This window comes from Dipodomys merriami, unplaced genomic scaffold (assembly GCF_024711535.1).
Source record: "Dipodomys merriami isolate MVZ:Mamm:240054 unplaced genomic scaffold, mDipMer1.0.p SCAF_672, whole genome shotgun sequence".
Classification (NCBI taxonomy): Eukaryota; Metazoa; Chordata; class Mammalia; order Rodentia; family Heteromyidae; genus Dipodomys; species Dipodomys merriami.
This window is the reverse complement of record NW_027206260.1, coordinates 389,848-411,127: the sequence shown is the minus strand read 5'-3', so window position 1 is coordinate 411,127 and position 21,280 is coordinate 389,848. Positions and strand designations below refer to the sequence as shown.

Below are 21,280 nucleotides of genomic sequence, written 5' to 3'. Positions count from 1 at the left end.
CAAACAACAACAAATACACATAAAACAACAACCAGCCAACCAGGTCTGGAGGCATAGCTCAAGAGGCAGAGCACCAGCTGTCAGCAAAAGATGCTGAAAATATAAGACTCTGAGTTCACATCCCCGTACCACCACCACCACCACCACCACCACAGCAACAAAGCAACAAAACAAATAGCCAACCAAACAAACATGGAAGAATGAATCAGAGCCTTGGATAATCAAAGGCAGCACCATTCCACGGTCAGCAGGAGTCCTTGGGTTGAATGCTAGCAGTGGACGTGGACAGGGCAGACATGCTCCTGAGGATGTTTCTCAGAGGAAATGGAACTGTGTGAATCTGAGAGAGGAAGGGCACTACGACCCTACACTCAGAGGTCCTCCTGGGACCCCTGTACTATCCCTTTGATCACCAAGGAAGCAAAGACTCTGGAGATGTACTTATAGCTAGGAATCACTCTGAGGAGGTAACTCCCCAGGCCTCTATGGCTAATTACCCCCACAGGAACCAGTGGAATGCTGATTTGAATCTGTGAAAAGCCACAACTCCAGTAACTCCTACAAAAGCAGCAAATAAACATTCTGGAAAGAGGGTGGCTGGGAAGGTGGCTCAGTGGTAGAGTGCTTGCCTTGCATGCATGAGGCCCTGGGTTCGATTCCTCTGCACCCCATAAGCAGAAAAAGCCAGAAGTGACGCTGTGGCTCATGTGGTAGAGTGCTAGCCTTGAGCTGAAGAGCTGAGGGACAGTGCCCAGGCCCAGAGTTCAGGCCCTATGACCGCCCCCCCCCAATCTGGTGGGGCACTGGCAACTCATACCTGTAATCCTAGCTACTTAGGAGTCTGAGATCTGAGGATTAGGGTTCAAAACTAGCCCAGGCAGAAAAGTCTGTGAGACTCATCTCCAATGAACCAGCAAAAAAGCCAGAAGTGGAGGTGTGTGTGGCTCAAGAGATAGAGGACCAGGCTGGAGTAGAAAAAAAACCCAAGGGAGAGAGTATGAGTCCTTGAGTTCAAACCCCAGAACTGGCACACAAAAAAACAAACAACTCTGATGGCTCACACCTGTGATCCTAGCCACTCAAGAGACTGAGATCTGAGGATCAACGTAGAAGCCATCCCTGACAGAAAAGTCCCTGTGGGACTCTTATGTCCAATTAACCACTCAAAACCCAGAAGTGGTGCTGTAGCTCAATTGGTAGAATGCTAGCCCTGAGTTCAAGCCCCACAAATAAACAAACATCGTTTCTCCCTTTCAAGCAGCCCAGCTCACAATGACTTGTGGTTATGAAGCCAGAGTAGCTTGGTTTGGAATACAGTCAAGCTACTGGGCCTGCCTATAGTGTTTGTGTATGTTCTTCTCCAAGAGGAAAGATAATGACACAAAGCCTTCAAACCCCAAATACCACTAGAGAAACAAATAATAGTAGAGTTGCCATATATGTGCCAGGCTTCTGTCCTTGCGTTTTTCCCCCCATACCTGCCACTCCACCATTACACTCTATCTTTCCTAGAGCTGCTGTTAATATCCTAACTTTGTACACGAGGAAATGGGGGACTTAGTGAGGTCTCATTTGGGAAGCATCAGATCTGAAATGTGAGCCCACTTGGAGCCTAAATGTTCACATATAGTCATCTTTCTTTTTCTTCTTCTTTCCCCCTCCCCCTCCATCTCCTCTTCCTCCCCCTCCTCTCCCTTCTTTCCCCCCTCCTCCTCTCCCTTCTTTCTCCTCTCCTCCTCCTTCTCCTCTTCTTCCTCCTCCTACCTCCTCCTCCTCCTTCTCTGGGGCTTGAACTTAGGGCCTGGGCTCTACCCCTGAGCCTCTCTATGCTCAAGGCTAGTGCTCTACCACTTGAACCACAGCACCACTTCTGACTTTTCTGAGCAGTTTCTTGGAGATAAAGGTCTCACAGAGTTTCCTCCTGGGCTGGTTTCAAACCACGATCCTCAGATCTCAGCCTCCCATGTAGCTAGGATTACAGGCATGAGCCACCAGTGTCTGGCTTCCTTCATTTTCTTATATGCTTCATTCTAGAGTTTAGAAGAATACCCAGGTCCTCTCCTCCTTTGATCTAACAGCACTTGTCTGTCCATCAGTGCTCACTGAGATCTCTAGATCATTCCAGGTCAGATTAGAACCGCTAACATCTCAGGTGATAAATTCCTCGATATTAGGAATTATAACATGAGTCCAAGCTACTTAAGCTCTTCTATACAGCCAGGATCTATAAAGGTAGAATTGTCTGGAAAGATACCTTGGATCTTCTAGGAAATATTTTCCTTCAGGAAAATATTCCTGAAGCCTGTAAAGGAAAGCCATTATTAGGCAGACGATCCTGAGTAGTATGAAACCATTGATCTGGAAATGTGAGGTAGACAAATAATTGTGTGAGCTCTTACCTTAATACAGAGAAAAGCTGTAGCCCCTCCTCTAAACAGTCCCCAGACCTCTAGCTCAAAACCTTTATTACAGATCAATTCACCACATGCTGGTGGTTCACGCCTGTAATCCTAGCTACTCAGGAGGCTGAGATAGGAGGATCATGGTCCAAAGCCAGACCAGGCAGGAAAGGTCAGGAGACTCTTATCTCCCAACGAACTACCAGAAAACCAGAAGTGGAGCTGAGGCTCAAAGAGGTAGAATGGTACCCCTGAGCAAAAGAGCTCAGGGACAGTGCCCAGGGTCCTGAGTTTAATCCCTACCCCCACCCCCCAATCAACTTTTCCCCAATCCTCAAGGTCACAGGGCCTGCTGAAGTGGCCTTCTATCTTGTTTCAGGCTATCCACGACATAACCCCTCCATCTTTCCCTAGGGTGCTTCTTAAGACACCCCCTCCCCCCCCAATTCTGTGGCACCAGGCCTCAGGATGAATTCCTATTGGCATCTGGATGGTTTTGCTTTTACTCCACAGCTGGCCTTCCAGACCCTTACCATGCGTCCCCACTACCCAACATTCTCATTCTCTCTCTCTTTCCATCCTTATTGTAGATCTGAACACATTTCCTTCCCCTCCCCTCCCCCCTAGGTCTGAGATCTGCCTGCACTACACCCCAGCCTCATCCACGACGTCTGCTCTCTCCTGTGACCGGCACCAGAGACCCCGCTGCCGAGCTCCCGTGGACTTTTCTATTTTCAAGTATCCATGCAGCAATGGACCAGCGCTACGCCCCGCTAGCGCCGCGTTGACCCCCGGATGGCGCATGCGCGGGTGCTTGGCGGCGTGGATCCCAGCGCTCCGGAGGCTGGTGCGTGCTCACCGATTCCTTCCCCCTCCCATATCCCGCCCCCCCCCTTCCCCACCACGACGCCCGCGCCGGGTTGGCGGGAGCGCGCGTGCGCGTGCGCGCCCTGGAGGCGTGTGGAGTGCAGGCAAGGGGGGGGGGGAGAGGCGTGTGCAGGGATGTGACGCGCATGCGCAGTAGCAGACGGCGGCGCGCGAGCCCAGCTTGGGAGATGGCGGCGGCGGCGGCGGCGGCGGCGGCGCCTAGAGTGTGAGCATCACCCCCGGGGAACCGCCGGCCCGGGGAACCAGGGCGATCCGGTTCCCGCCCTCCCACCTCGCCCACCATGGGCAACGAGGCCAGCCTGGAGGGTGGCGCTGGTGATGGGCCACTGCCGCCCGGAGGCTCTGGCCTGGGGCCGGGCCCCGGCCCGGGTGCAGGGAAGCCTCCTTCAGCACCAGCCGGCGGTGGACAGCTCCCCGCGGCGGGCGCGGCGCGGGCCGCGGCGGGACCTCCAGCCTCGGGTCCGGGCCCCGGCCCTGGCCCTGGCGCAGGCCCCGGCAGGTAAGCTCACGTCTGGGGACCCAGGGACGGGGTCGGAGGAGACAGGGTTGCTGCAGCCTGAATAAGCCCCGTGGGCCTGAGAGGTGCCACGATCTCACGGGCATGGAGGTTTTTGGGGGTGCACGTTGAGCTCTGCCAGATGGGCGTGAGTCAGGTGGTCGTGGGAAAAACAACCAACCAACCCCCCCAAACCAGCCCCTGGTTTACCAGCCTCTGCACCCCCACTTTCCACCATCCATCCCCAGTTTCTTGCCAAGCAAGCAAGCCCGAGAGTCTCAAGGCCCTGTAGAGCGTGACTCCATCACGAACTCCCAAACCCTTCTCTTCAAACCCTGGGGTTCTAACCACTCAGGAGGGGCTTATGTAACCTTAGCTTGGTCTCTCCGCACTAGGGGAGCAATGGGATGGAAAACATCCTCCCTTGTCTGCCAGTGTCTGCATGTGTCCATTGTGTTGGGGCCAAGGAAAGAAGACAATGGGAGTGGCTGTCAGGAAAGATAAGTGTCACCGTAAGGAGCTGAGAGATATGGAAATAGTTGAACCGTGAACTCCGTCTTCTGTGTTCCTCAGGCATTTAGTGGCTGTTAACCATCTCTGGGCAAGAAAAACTGCTCGCTGGTGAGCAGTAGGCCAAGCTCTACTAATAGTCATGAGCATTCACCAAGATTTAGGGAATATACATTCAGGTGAAGGGGGAAAAAAAAAGCTATGAAATTACCTAACCCCAGATAAGCCTCAGTGACTTAGAACACCACCTGGATCAAACCAGTGGAAAAGCAGAAACACATGTAGAATGCTTTCAGCAGAACATTTCTGACCAAATACTGTGATAGCAGCTTGGTTTAAACATTTGCCAACGCACATTCTGTAAAAACATAAAACAAATCAAGTTGCAGTGAATTGCAGAGGAGAGAGGAATGCCAACATATAAGTCAGTAGATGGAAAACTCAGGAAAACTACCAAGAGATGACAAGATAAAATGGAAGGTATTATTTTTTGAACCATCTAAGCCTGGGGGAGTTGTTACCCCCATCTAAGGAAAAGGCAAATAGCTTTGTCTTCTCTGTGTGGTAGAAGTATGTGTATCTCTATCTATCTATCTATCTATCTATCTATCTATCTATCTATCTATCTATCTATCTATCTATCTATCTATCTATCATCTATTTGTCTGTCTGTCTATTTGCCTGTCTATGTCTCTATCATCTGTCTGCTGTCTCTTCATTTGCCTGTGTCTGTTGTATTTATTTCTCCAAAAGTCTTTTTCTTCTTCTTCTTTTTTTTTTGGGGCCAGTCCTTGGGCTTGAACTCAGGGCTTGGGTACTGTCTCTGAGCATTTTTGATCTGCCACTACAGCCACACTTTCACTTATAGCGTGTGTGTGTGTGTGTGTGTGTGTGTGTGTGTGTGTGTGTGTGTGTGTGTGTGTGATTGGAGATAAGAGTCTAGTGGGCTTTCTTGCCAGGGTTGGCTTCGAACTGTGATCCTCAGATCTTAGCATCCTACGAAGCTAGAATTAAAGGCATGCGCCATCAGCACCTGGTGAGAAGTCATTTCTGAGACAGCTAACAGTGATGAAGGGCTATTAGCAGCCTGAAACTGGTCGCAAACAAGCTAGCCTGTGAGCATCCCTTTTAAGAGGTAGATCTGCCCATTTTACATCATCTATTAACAGTGATGCAGTTGGATAACACAACTCTTAGCATTGCATATACTGACTATCTTGCTGCGGGGTTGAGTCGCTGTTTGGATTTTAGCTTGACAGAAGCATAGTCAGACTTAAGTACTCCACCTCCTAGGAAAAGCTTCTATAACTGAATGGAAAAACACCTTGCTATTAGGAGCTCTCTGTATGGAGAATTAGCCCTTTCTTTTCTGGTTAATCAGACAGGCTGCTCTGCTAGTGGTCTATCAGATGTTGTAGAGCCCACAAGCAGGTAGAATTTTGTAAAGATTTGGACAGCTGAGAGAGATAGAAAGGAGGCTGGTATGTACGGCTCATATTCCTTTTCAGCATTTTATTTTTCTTCCATATATGTATCCTGCTGCAGGGCAGAGCCATGAGCTGTTGGAAATTAGGGGATCGTGGGTTCTTGTTTGATTTAGCAGACACACCATGTCTTCCTTGCTATGGGCAAGGCGCTGTCAGGCTCAGGAGGTGAGCTGGCTCTTTGTTATCAAAGCTCAAGACCAGAGATGCTTCAGAGGTGGAATTTACTCTTCCAGCCTATATTTGGCTTATCATAATACCTCAGCTGCCTGGGCAGACAGCTGCATAGGAAGACAGAGACATGGTCTGTCTCTCCTTCAGCACTGGAATGGCTTCTACTTCCTTTCACCAGTTCGTCTCAGATACCTGATGCCAAATTTAGTTTGTTCTGTTCTGAGATGCTGCTGAACTGATTGGGCCCATTGGTGGAGAAAAAAAATCCCTCAGGCCTATGCCTCTGGGCATTCAAGAAAGAGTACTGCATAGGGATTAAAAATTTTTCTTTTTCTTTTTTTTTTTTTTTTAAATTTTTTTTGGTCCAGTTGTGGGGCCTGAACTCTGGGCCTGAGCACTGTCCCTCAGCTCTTCAGCTCAAGGCTAGTGCCCTACCACTTGAGCCACAGCGCCACTTCTGGCTTTTTTCTTTTTGCTTATGTGGTGCTGAGGAATCGAACCCAGGGCCTCAGGCATGCAAGGCAAGCGCTTTACCACTGAGCCAACTTCCCAGCCATCTTTTTTTTTTCTTTTTACCAGTCCTGAGGCTTGAACTCAAGGCCTGGGCATTGTCCCTAAGTCTTGCTGTAGACTAGTGCTTTACCACTTGAGCCACAACACCACTTCCGGCTTTTTCTGAGTAGTTTATTGTAGGTAAGAGTCTCATGGATTTTCCTGCCTGGGCTAGCTTTGAATGTGATCCTCAGATCTCAGCCTCCGGAGTAGCAAGGACTACAGGCGTGAGCCACTGGCATCTGGCTAGGGATGTATTTTTTTGACAGCACGATTGTGAATTTTGTTGGGCACTGGTGGTTCATACCTATAATCTTAGCTACTCAGGAGGCTGAGATCTGAGGATCAAAGTATGAAACTAGCTGGAGACCTCTTATCTCCAATTAACCAGCAAAGAGCTGGAGTTGGAGGTGTAAAAATGCCAGCTCTGAGTGGAAAAAGCCAAACAAGAGCTCAAGGCCATGAGTTCAAGCCCCAGGACTGGCACAGAAAGAAAAAAAAAAGATTGTGAGTTTTTTTTCTTCTTTTTTGGTCAGTCGTGGGGCCCAAACTCTGGGCCTGGGCACTGTCCCTCAGCTCTTCAGCTCAAGGCTAGCGCTGTATCACTTGAGCCACAGTGCAACTTCTGGCTTTTTCTGCTTATGAGGTGCTGAGGGAATCGAACCCAGGGCCTCATACATGCAAGGCAAGCACTCCACCATTGAGCCACCTTCCCAGCCCCAGACTGTGAGTTTTGTAGCACTGAGAAACCTCATAAAGGTGGGTAGAGGGCTGAAAGAAGGATGATTGTTTGGCTAAATCTAGAGGGAGTTTCTGCAGGAGTTGAATCATGGTTCTTTCCTATGGCTGTATTACCTCTTGCCACCTCAGGCTGAATCAATCCGTTCATCCTCATCCTCAGCTGATTGGGGCTCTGTGTGGGGTCAGCTCCAACTGATGGAGAGCCTGACTTGAATTCCATAAATAGCAGTGTGACACATCTATAAGGCTGTCTCTTAGCCCATTGGGATAAAGCTCCCCATGGGGAACTTTGGGCCTCCAAGAGTCCCTCAAGGAAGAACTTCCTGTTTCTCACCTCAGGGTTGCTCCCTAGAGTTATATTGACTTTACCTTCCACAAGGAGTGTCAGATGGGAAGATACCTGAATTTTGTCTCAGATGCCATTCTCCAAGCTGTGTGCCCTGGGATGGGCTGCATCCTTCTAAAGGAAGGGGGTTTCTTTATTTATCTCTTTAGATATGCCTAATGTACAATAAGGGTACACAACTTGATGGTATTTTACCTATATACTCACCTAGGACATGACAGACTACCAGATCAATACAGAACCTTACCAGTACCCCAGAAAGTACTTTTTCACAAATTGCACATTGACTAGGTTCATGACTAAAAGTGGTAGTGTGTCTGGCTGGCAAATGCAAGGCTCTGAGTTTTAAAAAATGCATACTAGCTGGGCATGGTGGTTCACTTCTGTAATTCTACTTCTTCAAAAGGCCTCCTATGGGAGGATCATAGTTGGAGGCCTCAGCAAAAACTGATGAGACCTCATCTCACCAATTAAGCCAGGTGTGGTAGTATGTGCCTATGATCCTAGATACTGAGAGGGATAGGTAGAAGTGGTTCAAAGCCAGTCAGGGCAGGAAAGTCCATGAGTCTCTTATCACCAGTGAACTATCAGAACACTGGAAGTGGAGCTGTGACTCAACATGGTAGAATGCTAGCCTTGAGTGAAAGAGCTCAGGGACAGTGCTCAGGTCCTGAGTTCAAACCCCATGATCAACAAGGAGAAGAATTTTACCCCAAGAAGGAGGTAACCAATTTTATGTTTATTTTCAGGGGAAAAAAAGGGATAGTTTTGTATATCACCATTTCCAACATTAGTAGAAGTAGTGAGAGGCTGTTGATTAAAAAAAAAATTGTAATGGAGAGATTAGGAGAAGAGAAGCCATTAAAAACATTACAATGGAAATTTTTATCTTTGGGCTGGGAAGGTGGCTCAGTGGTAGAGTGCTTATCTTGCATGCATGAGGCCCTGGGTTCGAGTCCTCAGCACCACATAAGCAGAAAAAGTCTGGAAGTTGTGCTGTGGTTCAAGTGGTAGAGCACTAGCCTTGAGCCGAAGAGCTGAGGGACAGCGCCCAGGCCCAGAGTTCAGGCCCCACAACTGGCCAAAAAAAAAAAAAAAAAAAAAAAAGAAGAAAGTTTTATCTTTTTTTTCCAGTACAGAGAATTGAACTCAGGACCTTGTGCATGCTAGGCAAGCACAAAGCTATATTCCCCAGTTCCTATTATGGAAAAATTTTAAACATGCACAAAAATAGAAAGAATAGTCTAGCAGGCTTCTGTGTTCCAATCGCTATACCACAATCATTATTAACTCATAGCCAATCAAGAGCTACATATCTTTTTCCCTTTCCATTTCCCACAGTATTTCAAAGAAATAAGGGCTTTGTATTAATGTGACCAAATATGATCAATACATCTAGGAGATAACAATAACAATTCCTCTGGGCTGGGAAGGTGGCTCAGTAGTAGAGCGCTTGCCTTGCTTGCCTGAGGCCCTGGGTTCGATTCCTCAGCACCACATAAGAAAAAAGAAAAAAAGCTGGAAGTGGTGCTGTGGCTCAAGTGGTAGAGTGCTAGCCTTGAGCTGAAGAGCTGAGGGACAGCGCCCAGGCCCAGAGTTCAGGCCTCACGACCAGACTCCCCCATTCCCCCCCCCCCAAAAAAGAGAATCTCAGAAGTTGGGTGCTGGTGGCTCATGCCTATAATCCTAGCTATTCAGGAGGCTGAGATCTGAGGATCAAGGTTCAAAGCCAGCCTGGGGAAGAAAGTCTGGGAGACTCTTATTTCCAATAAACCACCAGAAAACTGGAAGTGGTGCTATGGCTCAAGTGGTAGAGCACTCATCTTTAGCTGAAGAGCTAAGGGACAGCACCCAGGCCCAGAGTTCAAGTCCCACAACCTACCAAAAAAAAAAAAAAAAAAGAAGAAGTCACAGACTTTCCTGACTGGGTTGGCTTTGAACCGTGATCCTCAGATCTCAGTCTCTAGGGTAGCTAGGATTACAGGCATGTGCCACTGGTACCCAGCTTGACTGTATTTTTATAATTAGTAGAATTCAATTTTGATTCATTTGTCTGATAAATCTCCCCAGTTTCTTTACATTTATAAATGACCTCCTATTATGCCTCGGATGATTTATGTATTAGAAAACTGTTCTGTGGTTTCTCATATTCTAGACTATGCTGATTATATCCCTGTAGTCTCTCTCTTGTTTGGTTTTCTCCGTGTGTGTGTGTGTGCTCTTGTTTGGTTTTCTCCGTGTGTGTGTGTGTGTGTGTGTGTGTGTGTGTGTGTGTGTGTGTGTGTGTGTGTGAGAAACAGGATCTTGCTATATAGTCTTGGCTGCCTGAAACTTGCTATGTGGTCCAGGCTGGCCTCAAACTGGAGAGCCTCTGCCTCAGCCTCATAAATGTTGAGATTATAGGCATACACCATAATGCACAGCTCAAAATTCTGCTTTTTGAGACAGGGTTTACAATATAGTCCAGGATGTCAATCAACTTGTCCTATGCTTCCAAGTCAAGCTGAAATTTACCTCTTTTCTCCTTCCTCCCTCCCTCCCTCCCTTCCTTCCTTCCTTCCTTCCTTCCTTCCTTCCTTCCTTCCTTCCTTCCTTCCTTCCTTCCTTCCTTCCCTTCCTCCCTTCCTTCTTTCCATCTTCTCTCCCTCCCTCCCTCCTTCCCTCCCTCCCTTCTTCCTTCTCTCCCTCCCTCCTTTCCTCCTTCCTTCTTTCTATATTTTTTTGAACCCCAGGGTCTTGTGCTTGCTAGGCAGGTGCTCTACTACGTGGTCTATATCCCTAGCACCCGCCTTTTTTGTTGTTGGTTGTGGGACTTGAACTCAGGGCCTGAGTGCTGTCTGTGAGCTTTTTCCCTCAAAGCTAGTGTTCTACCACTTTAAGTCCCAGTGTCACTTACAGTTTTCTACTGGTTAAATAGAGATAAGAGTCTCACAGACTTTCTTGCCCAGGCTGGCTTAAACTGCAGTCCTTAGATCTCAGCCATCTGAGTAGCTAGGATTGCAGGTGCGAGCCACTGGTACCCAGCTCCTTTTTTCTTTAGTTATTTTTTGAATAAGGTATAGCATATATACTTGGGGATAGCCTCAAACTGTGATCCAGTCTCTACCTCTGAAGTAGCTGGTATTGCAGGAGTGTACCACTATGCCTGACTTGAAATTTTGCCTTTCTAAGATGAGGTTTGTTGATGGATTCAGAGATGGAGAGATGAGATCACTAAAAGGAGTTGGACTAATTTAAGTGCCAAAGAACAATGTAGTAGTAGGTCAGTTTTCTGGGTGTTTTTTTAAAAAAAAATTTGTTTTTGTCCTAGTACTGAGGCTTGAAATCAGGTATTCATTTTTTTTTTTTTTGCCAGTCCTAGGGCTTGAACTCAGGGCCTGGGTACTGTCCCTAAGTTTCTTTTGCTCAAGGCTGGCACTCTACCACTTAAGCTGCAGTGCCACGTCCAGCCTTTTCTGTTTAGGAATCCAATCCAGGGTTTCATGCATGCTAATCAGGCATTCCACCACTAAGCCACATTCCCAGTTTGAATCTTCTGTGCTTGCTTGGCTTTTTCACTCAAGCCTGGTGCTCTACCATTTGAGTCACATCCCCACTTCTGGCTTTTTTTGCTGGCTAATTGGAGAGAAGCATCTGGGGAAATTTTCTGCTTGGGCTTGGCCTTGAACCTCAGTCCTCAGATTTCAGCCTCCTGAGTAGCTAGGATTATGGGGCTAAGCCAACAATTCCCAACTAAATATTTTATGTTAATTTGTGTTTATTATTATTGTTAATTATTTTTTGCAAAGATGAAGACTGAACTCAGGGCCTTACAATTTCCAGGCAAATGCTCTTCCACATAGCTAAATCCTAGCCTCCTTTTTTTTTTTTTTTGTCAGTTGTGGTGCCTGAACTCTGGGCCTGGGCACTGTCCCTCAGCTCAGCTGAAGGCGAGTGCTCTACCACTTGAGCCACAGCACCACTTCCAGTTTTCTGGTGGTTTATTGGAGATAAGAGACTCAAGTACTTTCCTGCCCAAGGTGGCTTTGAACTGCGATCCTCAGATCTCAGCTTCTTGAGTAGCTAGGATTACAGGCGTGAGCCACTGGTGCCTGACTCAACCTCCATTTTTTTAAAAAGGGTTTTATTATTACTTTTCCTTATAGAGGTCTACCCACTTGAGCCATATTTCCTGTTCTTGTTTGGTTTTGTGAGATAAGATCTCACGGTGTAACCTTGGCTGTAGCCATCTACAAGCTGGGGTTATAGAGACATGCCTAGCATAAAAGGTTTTTTTTGTGTGTACAAATGTATCTGTGTGTTCAACCTTTAATTGAATCTGTCCCCGGATGGTGCATAAGAACAAAGAAAGGAATACAGAATGGGCTCAGTCCTCATGAGGATTATGGTCTAGGGGGAGAAAAAGAAAAAAAATATATATCTAGCTCTGTACTCTCTACCTTCTCGTCCTTCAATTATAGTTTGCTTCTGACTTATCTTTGTCTCACAGAGGTAAGATAAATGAGAGCGTGATTTACAAGGGGTTGTATTATTCCATACCCTAAAATAGGAGAACATATATTGGTGTTGCGTTTTACAGCTTACAGAACACATTCACAACATTAGCTTATTCGGCTGGGAGCTTCAAAGGCCTAAGATGAGCCATTTAAAGGAACAACCAGCTAGCAGCCTTGAGCAAACTGAAATGTCATACACGAAGCGCAGCTGGAGAGCTCTGTCTCTACTTTCCTGCCTCCTGCTTCAAGAAGGAAAATCCAGCAAGATCCTGGGGAAGGCAAGGAGGAAGAGAAAAGAGGAAGAAGGACATTTGGATAAAGAATAGTATAGGGTGGGGCTGGGAAGGTGGCTCAGTGGTAGAGCACTTGCCTTGCATGCATGAGGCCCTGGGTTCGATTCCTCAGCACCACATAAGCAGGAAGAAAAAAGCTGGAAGTGGTGTTGTGGCTCAAATGGTAGAGTGCTAGCCTTGAGCTGATGAGCTAAGGGACAGCACCCAGGCCCAGAGTTCAGGCCCCACGACCAGACCCCCCCAAAAGAGCTATGTTTTAATCAATCATGACATTGTCCCAAACTGACTGTAGGGTTGGCTACGTCTTCAGCTGTTTTTAGTTTCTTTTTGTTTTGTTTCTGTTTTTGAAGTCTTGGAGATCAAGTCTTGGGCATTGTTTCTGATAAATAAGTGCTGTACTACAGAACCACAAATTTTCAGTTATTTCATCACAAAAATGAGAGATTTAGCTGGGTGCTGGTGTCTTATGCTTCTAATCCTAGCTACTCAGGAGGCTGAGACCTGAGGATCACAGTTCAGAGCCAACCCAGGCAGGAAAAGTCCGTGAGACTCTTGTCTCCAGTGAACCACCAAAAAAGCCAGACGTGGAGCTGTGGCTCAAGTTGTAGAGCAGTAGCCTTGAGCAAAATAAACTCAGGGACAGAGCTCAGGCCTTGAGTTCAAGCCCCAGGACCTGCACAATAAATATGATCTCCAAACTCTCTTCCACCTTTCATATCTGATTTTGGTGAGACAAGGAAAAAGGAAAAGTGCACTTACCCCGTGTTCTTCAGTCTCATTGAGGTTAGAAAACAAGCTCATCCATCAGAAGTTCAACATCACACATCCTTTAAAAGTGTTAGAAACAGCTTTAAATGAAGAGATTTCTCAGAAGGGACAAAATGGCTACAGAGTCAAGCTGAGAGCAACGAGAGGAATTATTTACTTCCTGCCTTAAGGTTGCATCTGGTAGATCAGCGTCCTTTTTTTTGTCTTTTTGTCTTTTTCTTTTTTTGTCCGTTGTGGGGCTTGAACTCTGGGCCTGGCCGCTGTCCCCAAGCTTCTTTCGCTCAAGGCTAGCGCTCTACCACTTGAGCCACAACCCCGTTTTCAGTTTTTGCCGTGGATGTGATACTGAGGAATTGAACCCAGGCGCTTCCTGCATGCTAGGCAAGCACTCTACCACTAAGCCACCTTCCCAGGCCTGAAGAGCCTTGGGCCTGCAGAGCCTGATGCAGCTTGGCTGTTCCTGAGATTGTTAGCCATCTTGAGTGTTGTTCTAGCTACGCCCTGCAGGTGTTCTGACAGACTACCAGGCTCATTGGAGTTGTCTAAAGCTTTGTGATGGAGGGAGGGAAGGACATGAAAGGGTTAAACTAAAGGAGACCTAGTTCTGTCCCTTCTAGTCAGGAAGCTGGCTGATTCCTTCACTTGTAGAGAAAGAGACGGATCTGGTGCTTTTTGCAGCTTCTGCTGCTCTGAAGGTTTTGTGGGCTCCAACCAGGTCACCTCAAATGTCAGTGTGTGGGGGAGATTGCTTCCTTCCAGGGCATTGTTGGGCTTTGGCAGATGATGTGTGTGTTTGTTTGCCATTCCTGGGTGCTGTTTCTGAGCTTTTCTGCTCAAGGCTAGCATGCTATCACTTAAGCCATATCTCTACTTCTGGCTGGGTTTATTTTTTTTTTTGAGGGTGGGGGGAAGGGTTCTGATTGGAGATAAGAGTCTCATGGATTTTCCTGCCCAGGCTGGCTTTGAACTGCGACCCTCAGATCTCAGCCTGTTGAGTAGCTACGATGACAGTTGTGAGCCATGGGTGTCCAATTTGTTGTCCTTTTATTTATTTATTTATTTAGTTAGTTTTGTTGGTCATGGGGCTTAAACTCTGGGCCTGGGCGCTGTCCCTCAGCTCTTCAGCTCAAGGCAGGTGCTCTACCACTTGAGCCACAGTGCCACTTCCGGTTTTCTAGGGGCTTATTATAAGAGTCTCAAGGACTATTTGCCTGCCTGGGCTGGCTTTGAATCATGATTCTCAGATCTCAGCCTCCTGAGTAACTAAGATTACAAAACATGAAACACCGTCACCCATCTAACCACTGGACTTTCTTAAAGGTGCCCTAGCATTTCAATAGATGTCCCCAGAAGCATCAGGTACTCTACAGGTGAAAGTGCCAAGCACACATAACAGGAGAAAAGCTAGTATGAGAAGGATGGAGGGGGGCTGGGAAGGTGGCTCAGTGGTAGAGTGCTTGCCTTGCATGCATGAGGACCTGGGTTCGATTTCAGCACCACCTAAGCAGAAAAAGCCGGAAGTGGTGCTGTGACTCAAGTAGTCCATGGGCAGGAAAATCCAGGAGATTCTCATCTCCATCTAAGCACCCAAAAGCCAGAAGTACAGTTGTGGTTCAAGTGGTAGAGTGCCAGCCTTGAGCAAAAAAGTTCAGGGACAGCACCCAGGCCCAGAGTTCAAGCCCCTCTATCAGTAGACATCTATGTAGTCAAGTCTGGGTTAGTAAAATAGAGTAGTACCTCAGTTGCAAGTACTTTACTATTAATGCCACCTGGTTTCTGAAAAAAAAAAAAAAAGATAAGGAAGAGGAGGAAATTGAGGCAATCCTGGAGCTCCAAGAGAATGAATCAACTACAGTCAATTGAACAAACATTTGCCTTATCAAATGAAATGTTAGAATTGAAAGCACTCTGCATGAGACCTAGCAATAAATGACTATTAATTGATGCCAGTTTCCCTGAACAGGGTTGAGCATTCCTATGTCCTACCACAGAGCATGTTTGAATTAAACTTGATTAAGAGTGTGGTTCCTCTGGGAGCTCTGAATCAGTGGGGATAATTATGGGGCTTGAGGGTCCACTACGGTCCGGCCTCCTTATTGCTATATACAGCAATTTAGGGTTTGGATTGGAGAGTTCATTTAAAAGGTCCCACCCTATTGTGCAAGCTCTCAACTAAAGCCTAGGCCACCAGCCCTGTAGAGACAAGGTCACTTTGATTCTTTGGTCCTTACTCCTTTTCATAAATCTTCATGAACAATCTAGCTGAGCATATATATATATAGTTGGCCGTAGGGCTTGAATTCTGGCCTTGGTGCTGTTCCTGCACTCTTCAGCTCAAGGCAAGCCCTCTACCGCTTGAGCCACACTGCCATTCCTGGTTTTCTAGTGGTTTATTGGAGGTAAGAGTCTCACGGACTTTCCTGCCTGGGCTGGCTTTGAACTGTGATCCTCAGATCTCAGCCTCCTGAGTAGCTAGGATTATAGGTGTGAGCCACCAGCACCTGGCTTTTTTGGGTTTTTGTTTTGGACAGCCTTGGGGACACTGGGCACTGACCCTGAGCTTCTTTGTTTTTGTTGTTGTTGGTCATGGGGCCTGAACTCTGGTCCTGGGCGCTGTCCCTCAGCTCTTCATCTCAAGACTAGCGCTGAACCACTTGAGCCACAGTGCCACTTCCAGGTTTTTTGTTTTTGTTTTTTGCTTATGTGGTGCTGAAGAATCAAACCCAGGGCCTCAGGCATGCAAAGCAAGCACTCTACCACTGAGCCACCTTCCCAGCCCATGAGCTTAAAATTTTTTTTTTTAATTGAGATTAGGTGATTACATAAATTTCACAGTCTTGTGGGAGAGTGATACTTAGTTAAAGTCACAAACACATTTTAACCCTTACAAGGCAAATTATCATTATCATGGTCTATAATATTTGTGAAGTCTATAAGCTTTGACAGTACAACTATATGGTGCTGAGGAATCGAACCCAGGGCCACCTTCCCAGCCTTCTGTGAGACTCTTATCTCCAATAAACCACTAGAAAACTGTAAGTGGTGCCATGGCTCAAGTGGTAGACCACTTGCCTTGAGCTGAAGAGCGCAGAGACAGTGCCCAAGCCCAGAGTTCAAGCCCCCTGACTGACAAAAGGAAAAGAGAAGAAAAAAAGAACATTTAGCAATGATACAGCAAAATGAGTGGAAGTCCTTTGTTTCTCGAGTCCTACTTACTTTGTCATATCTCCTTGCATTTTTGGCTCTAGCATCCACTCTACCCCTTGAGCCACAGCGCCACTTCCAGCTTTTTCCATCTATGAGGACCTAAGGAATCGAACCCAGGGCTTCAATGCATGCTAGGCGAGCACTCTACCACTAAGCCACCTTCCCAGCCTGCTAAGGATGTTTGTTTTCAGCTGGAGTAACCTTTGCAGGTTTGGAGACTGGGAGGAAGGAAGAAGGCAGGATTGGGAAGATGGTTGCGGCTTTGAGGTTGTAATCTGCTGATTGGCAACTGGTGGAGAGAGAGACAGAGAGACAGAGAGATTCTACAATGTATGTTTCTCAGGAGCCAAGAGGCAGATGGTGGCACATTGGGCTGAGTCAGAAGCCAGTGGGCTGGAATAGGACTTTTCCCATGGCCTACCATCCATCACCGCTCTCCTCCTGTGCTGAAATATTTTTTGCAAGTAATGGTGCTTAGGCCTGATTGCCTGGCAGTCTGAGATAAACCACCCACTGAGCAGGGCTAGAGGGGAGGGGTTTCCTACGGAGGTAGTTTTTGATACTGGTCAAGCCAGTGGAAAAGAGGAGGAAGGGAGCCCACAGAACAGGACAGCTAACTCTGGATGCTTCCAATAAATGGGATCTGCCACATGGCCTCCCCTAATCCCAACCCCTTACTCTCCCCCAAGGAGCTCAGATAAAGATATACATGGTGGGGCTGGGAAGGTGGCTTAGTGGTAGAGTGCTTGCCTAGCATGCATGAAACCCTGGGTTTGATTCCTCAGAAAAAGCTGGAAGTGGTGCTGTGGCTCAAGTGGTAGAGTGCTAACCTTGAGCAAAAGAAGTTCAGGGACAGTGCCCAGGCCCTGTGTTCAAGCCCCACTGGCAAAAACAAACAAATAAGACAAATATTGCTTGCTTTCCTTCTTCCCCTCCCTCCCTCCCTTCCTTCCTTCCTTCATCCCTCCCTTCCTCCCTTCCTCCCTCATCCATTAGTTGTATAAAGAAGTTTTATTTCAGCACATCCATTTATGCATACATCTTAATCATAATCATCTCCTCTATCATTCTCCCTCCTTTCCCCCCTCCCCCAGACCAGTCTCATCAAGTTTCCTTGTTCCATTTTCACACATGTACATAAAGCATTTTCACGCACTGCTTTTGAAAAGATAGTAAGTGGTACTTTGGAGGAGCTGAGGGATTTTGTTTACATGCTCTCTTGGTTCCTCTGTGCATGTCAGGACCACTGGTGGGGGTAGAAAGACTGACTTCAGGGCTGGGAAGGTGGCTCAGTGGTAGAGTGCTTGCTTTGCATGCCTGAGGCCCTAGGTTCGATTCCTCAGCACCACATAAGCAGAAAAAAGCCAGAAGTGGTGCTGTGGCTCAAGTGGTAGAGGGTTAGCCTGGAGCTGAAGAGCTGAGGGACAGCGCCCAGGCCCAGAGTTCAGGCCCCACCACCACCACCACCAACAACAACAAAAAGTATCATGTCTAGGGTAATTGGGACAGGAGGGGTTGCTGTTTGGGGATGAAGAAACTTTCATGGCCCTGGGAAGGGATGGAGCTAGGGTTGGACATTTTTCTTGCCCCTGTTGTACGTCCTCAGATATAGAAGAGTGGAGATGGAAAGCAGTAGCCTGTTTTAGGGTATTCTTAGTTTATAAAGCCTCAGGGCCAGAAGGAAAAGACAAAAGCCCAGGCCTCACTGGATGGAAATTAGAGGTCAGGCCTCTGCTACAATGGGACTACTTAGGAGGTGGCGCTGTGGCTCAAGTAGTAGAATGCTGGCTTTGAGCAGAAGAAGCTCAGGGACAGTGCCCAGGTCCTGAGTTCAAGCCCCAGGACTGGCAATGTGACTACTCAGAACAGCCCACTTTTGCAATGCACTTTGGGTCAAGCCAAGAGCTCAGGGTGTGATGGAGAATTGGGACAGAGATGGTGAAGTTCTTTTCTTCCTTTCAAGCTATCGAAGTCTCAAAAGGTATACCTTAGTCAAATGTCAGTGTGCTCTAAACACTAGTAGAGAAATAGGGTGATTCTAGTAAAGTTGTTTTCCTCCTCCTCCTCCTCCTCTTCCTCCTCCTCCTCCTCCTCCTCCTCCTCCTCCTCCTCCTCCTCCTCCTCCCCCCCATGCCTCCTCCCCTTACCCCTCCCGCTCTCTCCTCCCTCCTCCTCCTCTTCCTTCTCCACCTCTTCCTCCTCCTCCTCCTCCTCCTCCTCCTCTTCCTCCTCCATCTTCTTCTCCAGAGACTCATGCATGCTAGGCAAGCACTCTACCACTAAACCACATTCCCAGCTCTATCAGCAAGCATTTATTTAGCCCAGGCTATATACCAGGGTCTGCTATAGGCTCTAATTTGGTGAAGAAACAACAGTCAGCCCTACTGGATTCTATAGACTAGCACAGAGAACTCAGCCAAAGGCACAAGGCTAAAAGAATGGCAGCAAGAATTCTCTGGAACCCACTCTGTGGGTTTCATGGTACAGGTACTCTACCGGCCTTGGGCAGGAGTGTGTGTGTGTGTGTGTGTGTGTGTGTGTGTGTGTGTGTGTGTGTGTGTGTGTGTGTGCGCGTGTGAGTGTGTGTGTGTGTATGTGTGTGTGTGTACACGTGCATGCTGCATGCTGGACTTGAACTTTTCTTGCTTAAGGCTGGTGCTCTACCACAGTGGCACTACAGTTCCACTTCTGGCTTTTTGGCCAGGTTGGCTTTGAACCTTGATCCTCAGATTTTAGCCTCTCCGAGTAGCTAGGGAGACAGGCATGAGCCACTGGCACCTGCTGAAGTTTTCTCTTATAGCCTGAGATTCAGATGAATAACAATTCTTTTCTCCAACATATGGGGACACACAGGTATATCCCCCCATCTGGACCCTGCTACCTCCTGATCTAGGTTTTCTTCCCTTTCCCAGGCCCACTCAAAGCTGCTTTTGAAGGTGCTGCTGGTAGTTTCCAGAGTCTTTTCAACTTAGCCTCTGAAATCCCAGGGGTGGCTGCCTGTTGGTGGCCCAGACACCATATAGAGTTGTCTTCACTTGTCCCTTAGCAATCAATGATGATTCAGTTTGTAGGATCTTTTTCTTTAGGAACACTTGAGTCTGTATTAGAATTAAATTAACTGACATAAAGACTTTTGTTGTTGTTGTTGTTGGTCATGGGGCTTGAACTCTGGGCCTGGGCGCTGTTCCTCAGCTCTTCAGCTCAAGGCTAGCACAGCGCCACTTCTGGCTTTTTCTGCTTATGTGGTGCTGAGGAATCGAACCCAGGGCCTCATGCATGCAAGGCAAGCACTCTACCACTGAGCCACCTTCCCAGGCCTGACATAAAGACTCCCCTCCCCATCTAGTCCTGGGACTTGAACTCAAGACCTGGGTGCTATCCCTGAGCCTCTTTTGTGCTCAAGGCTAACACTGCCTCTTGAGTCACAGCTCCACTTCCAACCTTTTCTGGGTAGTTTATTGGAGAGAAGAGTCTCAGAGACTTTTCTGCCCGGGCTGGCTTCCAATCATGATCCTCAGATCTCAGCCTCCTGAGTAGCTAGGATGACAGGTGTGAGCCACCAGCACCTAGCTGTTTTTCTGGGTCTTACTATTTCGCCCAGACTGGCATCCAATTTGTGATCTTCTTGCCTCGTCTTCCCAAGTGCCGGGATTACAGGCCTGTGGTATGACTACACCAAATAAGACTACTTTTTTCTTTTTCTCGCTTTGGATGGTATTGGTGTTTGAACTCGGAGATTTGATCTTGCAAGGCAAATGCCTTACCACTTTAGCCACATACCCAGCTCTCCTGCACTACTTCTTTTCTGTGCTTGTTTCTAAGATCTTTCTTCACGAATTTATCTCCATGAATTTTCTGTGTACCCACACACAGAAATGAGGAAATGGCATCATACTGAATATATTACTGAGTGGCTTGATTTTTTTTCTCCCCCCTCCCCCACTGAATATAGGAATACTTCTCTCTACCTTCCCACTTTCCAAAGAATCAGCAATTTTGGTCTCAGATACTTTTTGGTCTCTTCCCGAATTAGAACAAACCATGGCACTTTTGAAAAGCTCGGAGCCTTTCCTGTGTCCTAGATATATCATCAGGCAAGCCATTCTGCTCCAGCGGCCCTAGCTGGATACCCCTTGCTCAGTCTTTTTTTTTTGCTCAGTCTTTATATATATATGGTTGGTAGTGGGGCTTGAACTCTGGGCTTGAGTGCTGTCCTTGTGCTCTTCAGCTCAAGGTGAGTGCTCTACCGCTTGAGTGAGCCACAGCGCCACTTCCAGTTTTCTAGTGGTTTATTGGAGATCAGAGTCTCATGGACTTTCCTGCTTGGGCTGGCTTTGAACTGTGATCCTCAGATCTCAGCTTCCTGAGTAGCTAGGATGACAGGCGTGAGCCACTGGTGCCCAGCTTTTTGGATTCTGTGAGCTATAGCAACATCAGGCAGGGAAAGATCAGTGGCCTCATTCCTAGGATTCTCTGGACTCCAGATAGCTTTGTGGCTCTTATCTTCCTTCCTTTCTTTCATTCTCTTTTTTTTTTTGTCATTTGTGGGACTTGAACTCAGGGCCTGGGTGCTATCCCTGAGCCTGTTTGTGCTTACAGCTGGCACTCTACCACTTGAGCCATAATACCACTTCCGGTTTTCTGAGTGGTGAATTGAAGATCAGAGTCTCACAGGGACTTTTCTGCCTGAGCTGGCTTTGAACCACCATCCTCAGATCTCAGCCTCCTGAATAGCTGGGATTACAGGCGTGAGCCACTGGCACCTGCCTTCTTATCGTCCTTTCAGACCAGGGCTGTTCTCCTAGTTGGAAGAGGCCCTTAGAAATTCCTTTGTTCTTTCCTGGTATGTGATGTAAATTTCCTTTCCTTCATTTATATATTCTGCAGTTGCCTTTCTCATTTATAATCATCCGAGCAGAAGACTAC

At 47.4% G+C, this 21,280-nt stretch overlaps 1 protein-coding gene across 2 annotated transcripts in view; it reads left to right on the top strand.

The window, feature by feature from the left end:
* The first annotated feature begins 3,519 nt into the window (after positions 1 to 3,519).
* LOC138815844 (protein bassoon-like) overlaps positions 3,520 to 21,280 on the top strand; it is a 72,714-nt gene continuing 54,953 nt past the window's right edge. For both annotated transcript variants that reach the window (XM_070005218.1, XM_070005217.1), the window contains exon 1: positions 3,520 to 3,786. In XM_070005218.1, the coding sequence (XP_069861319.1) occupies positions 3,569 to 3,786 (218 nt within the window). In that variant the 5' untranslated portion in view covers positions 3,520 to 3,568. The remainder of the gene's footprint in view (positions 3,787 to 21,280) is intronic.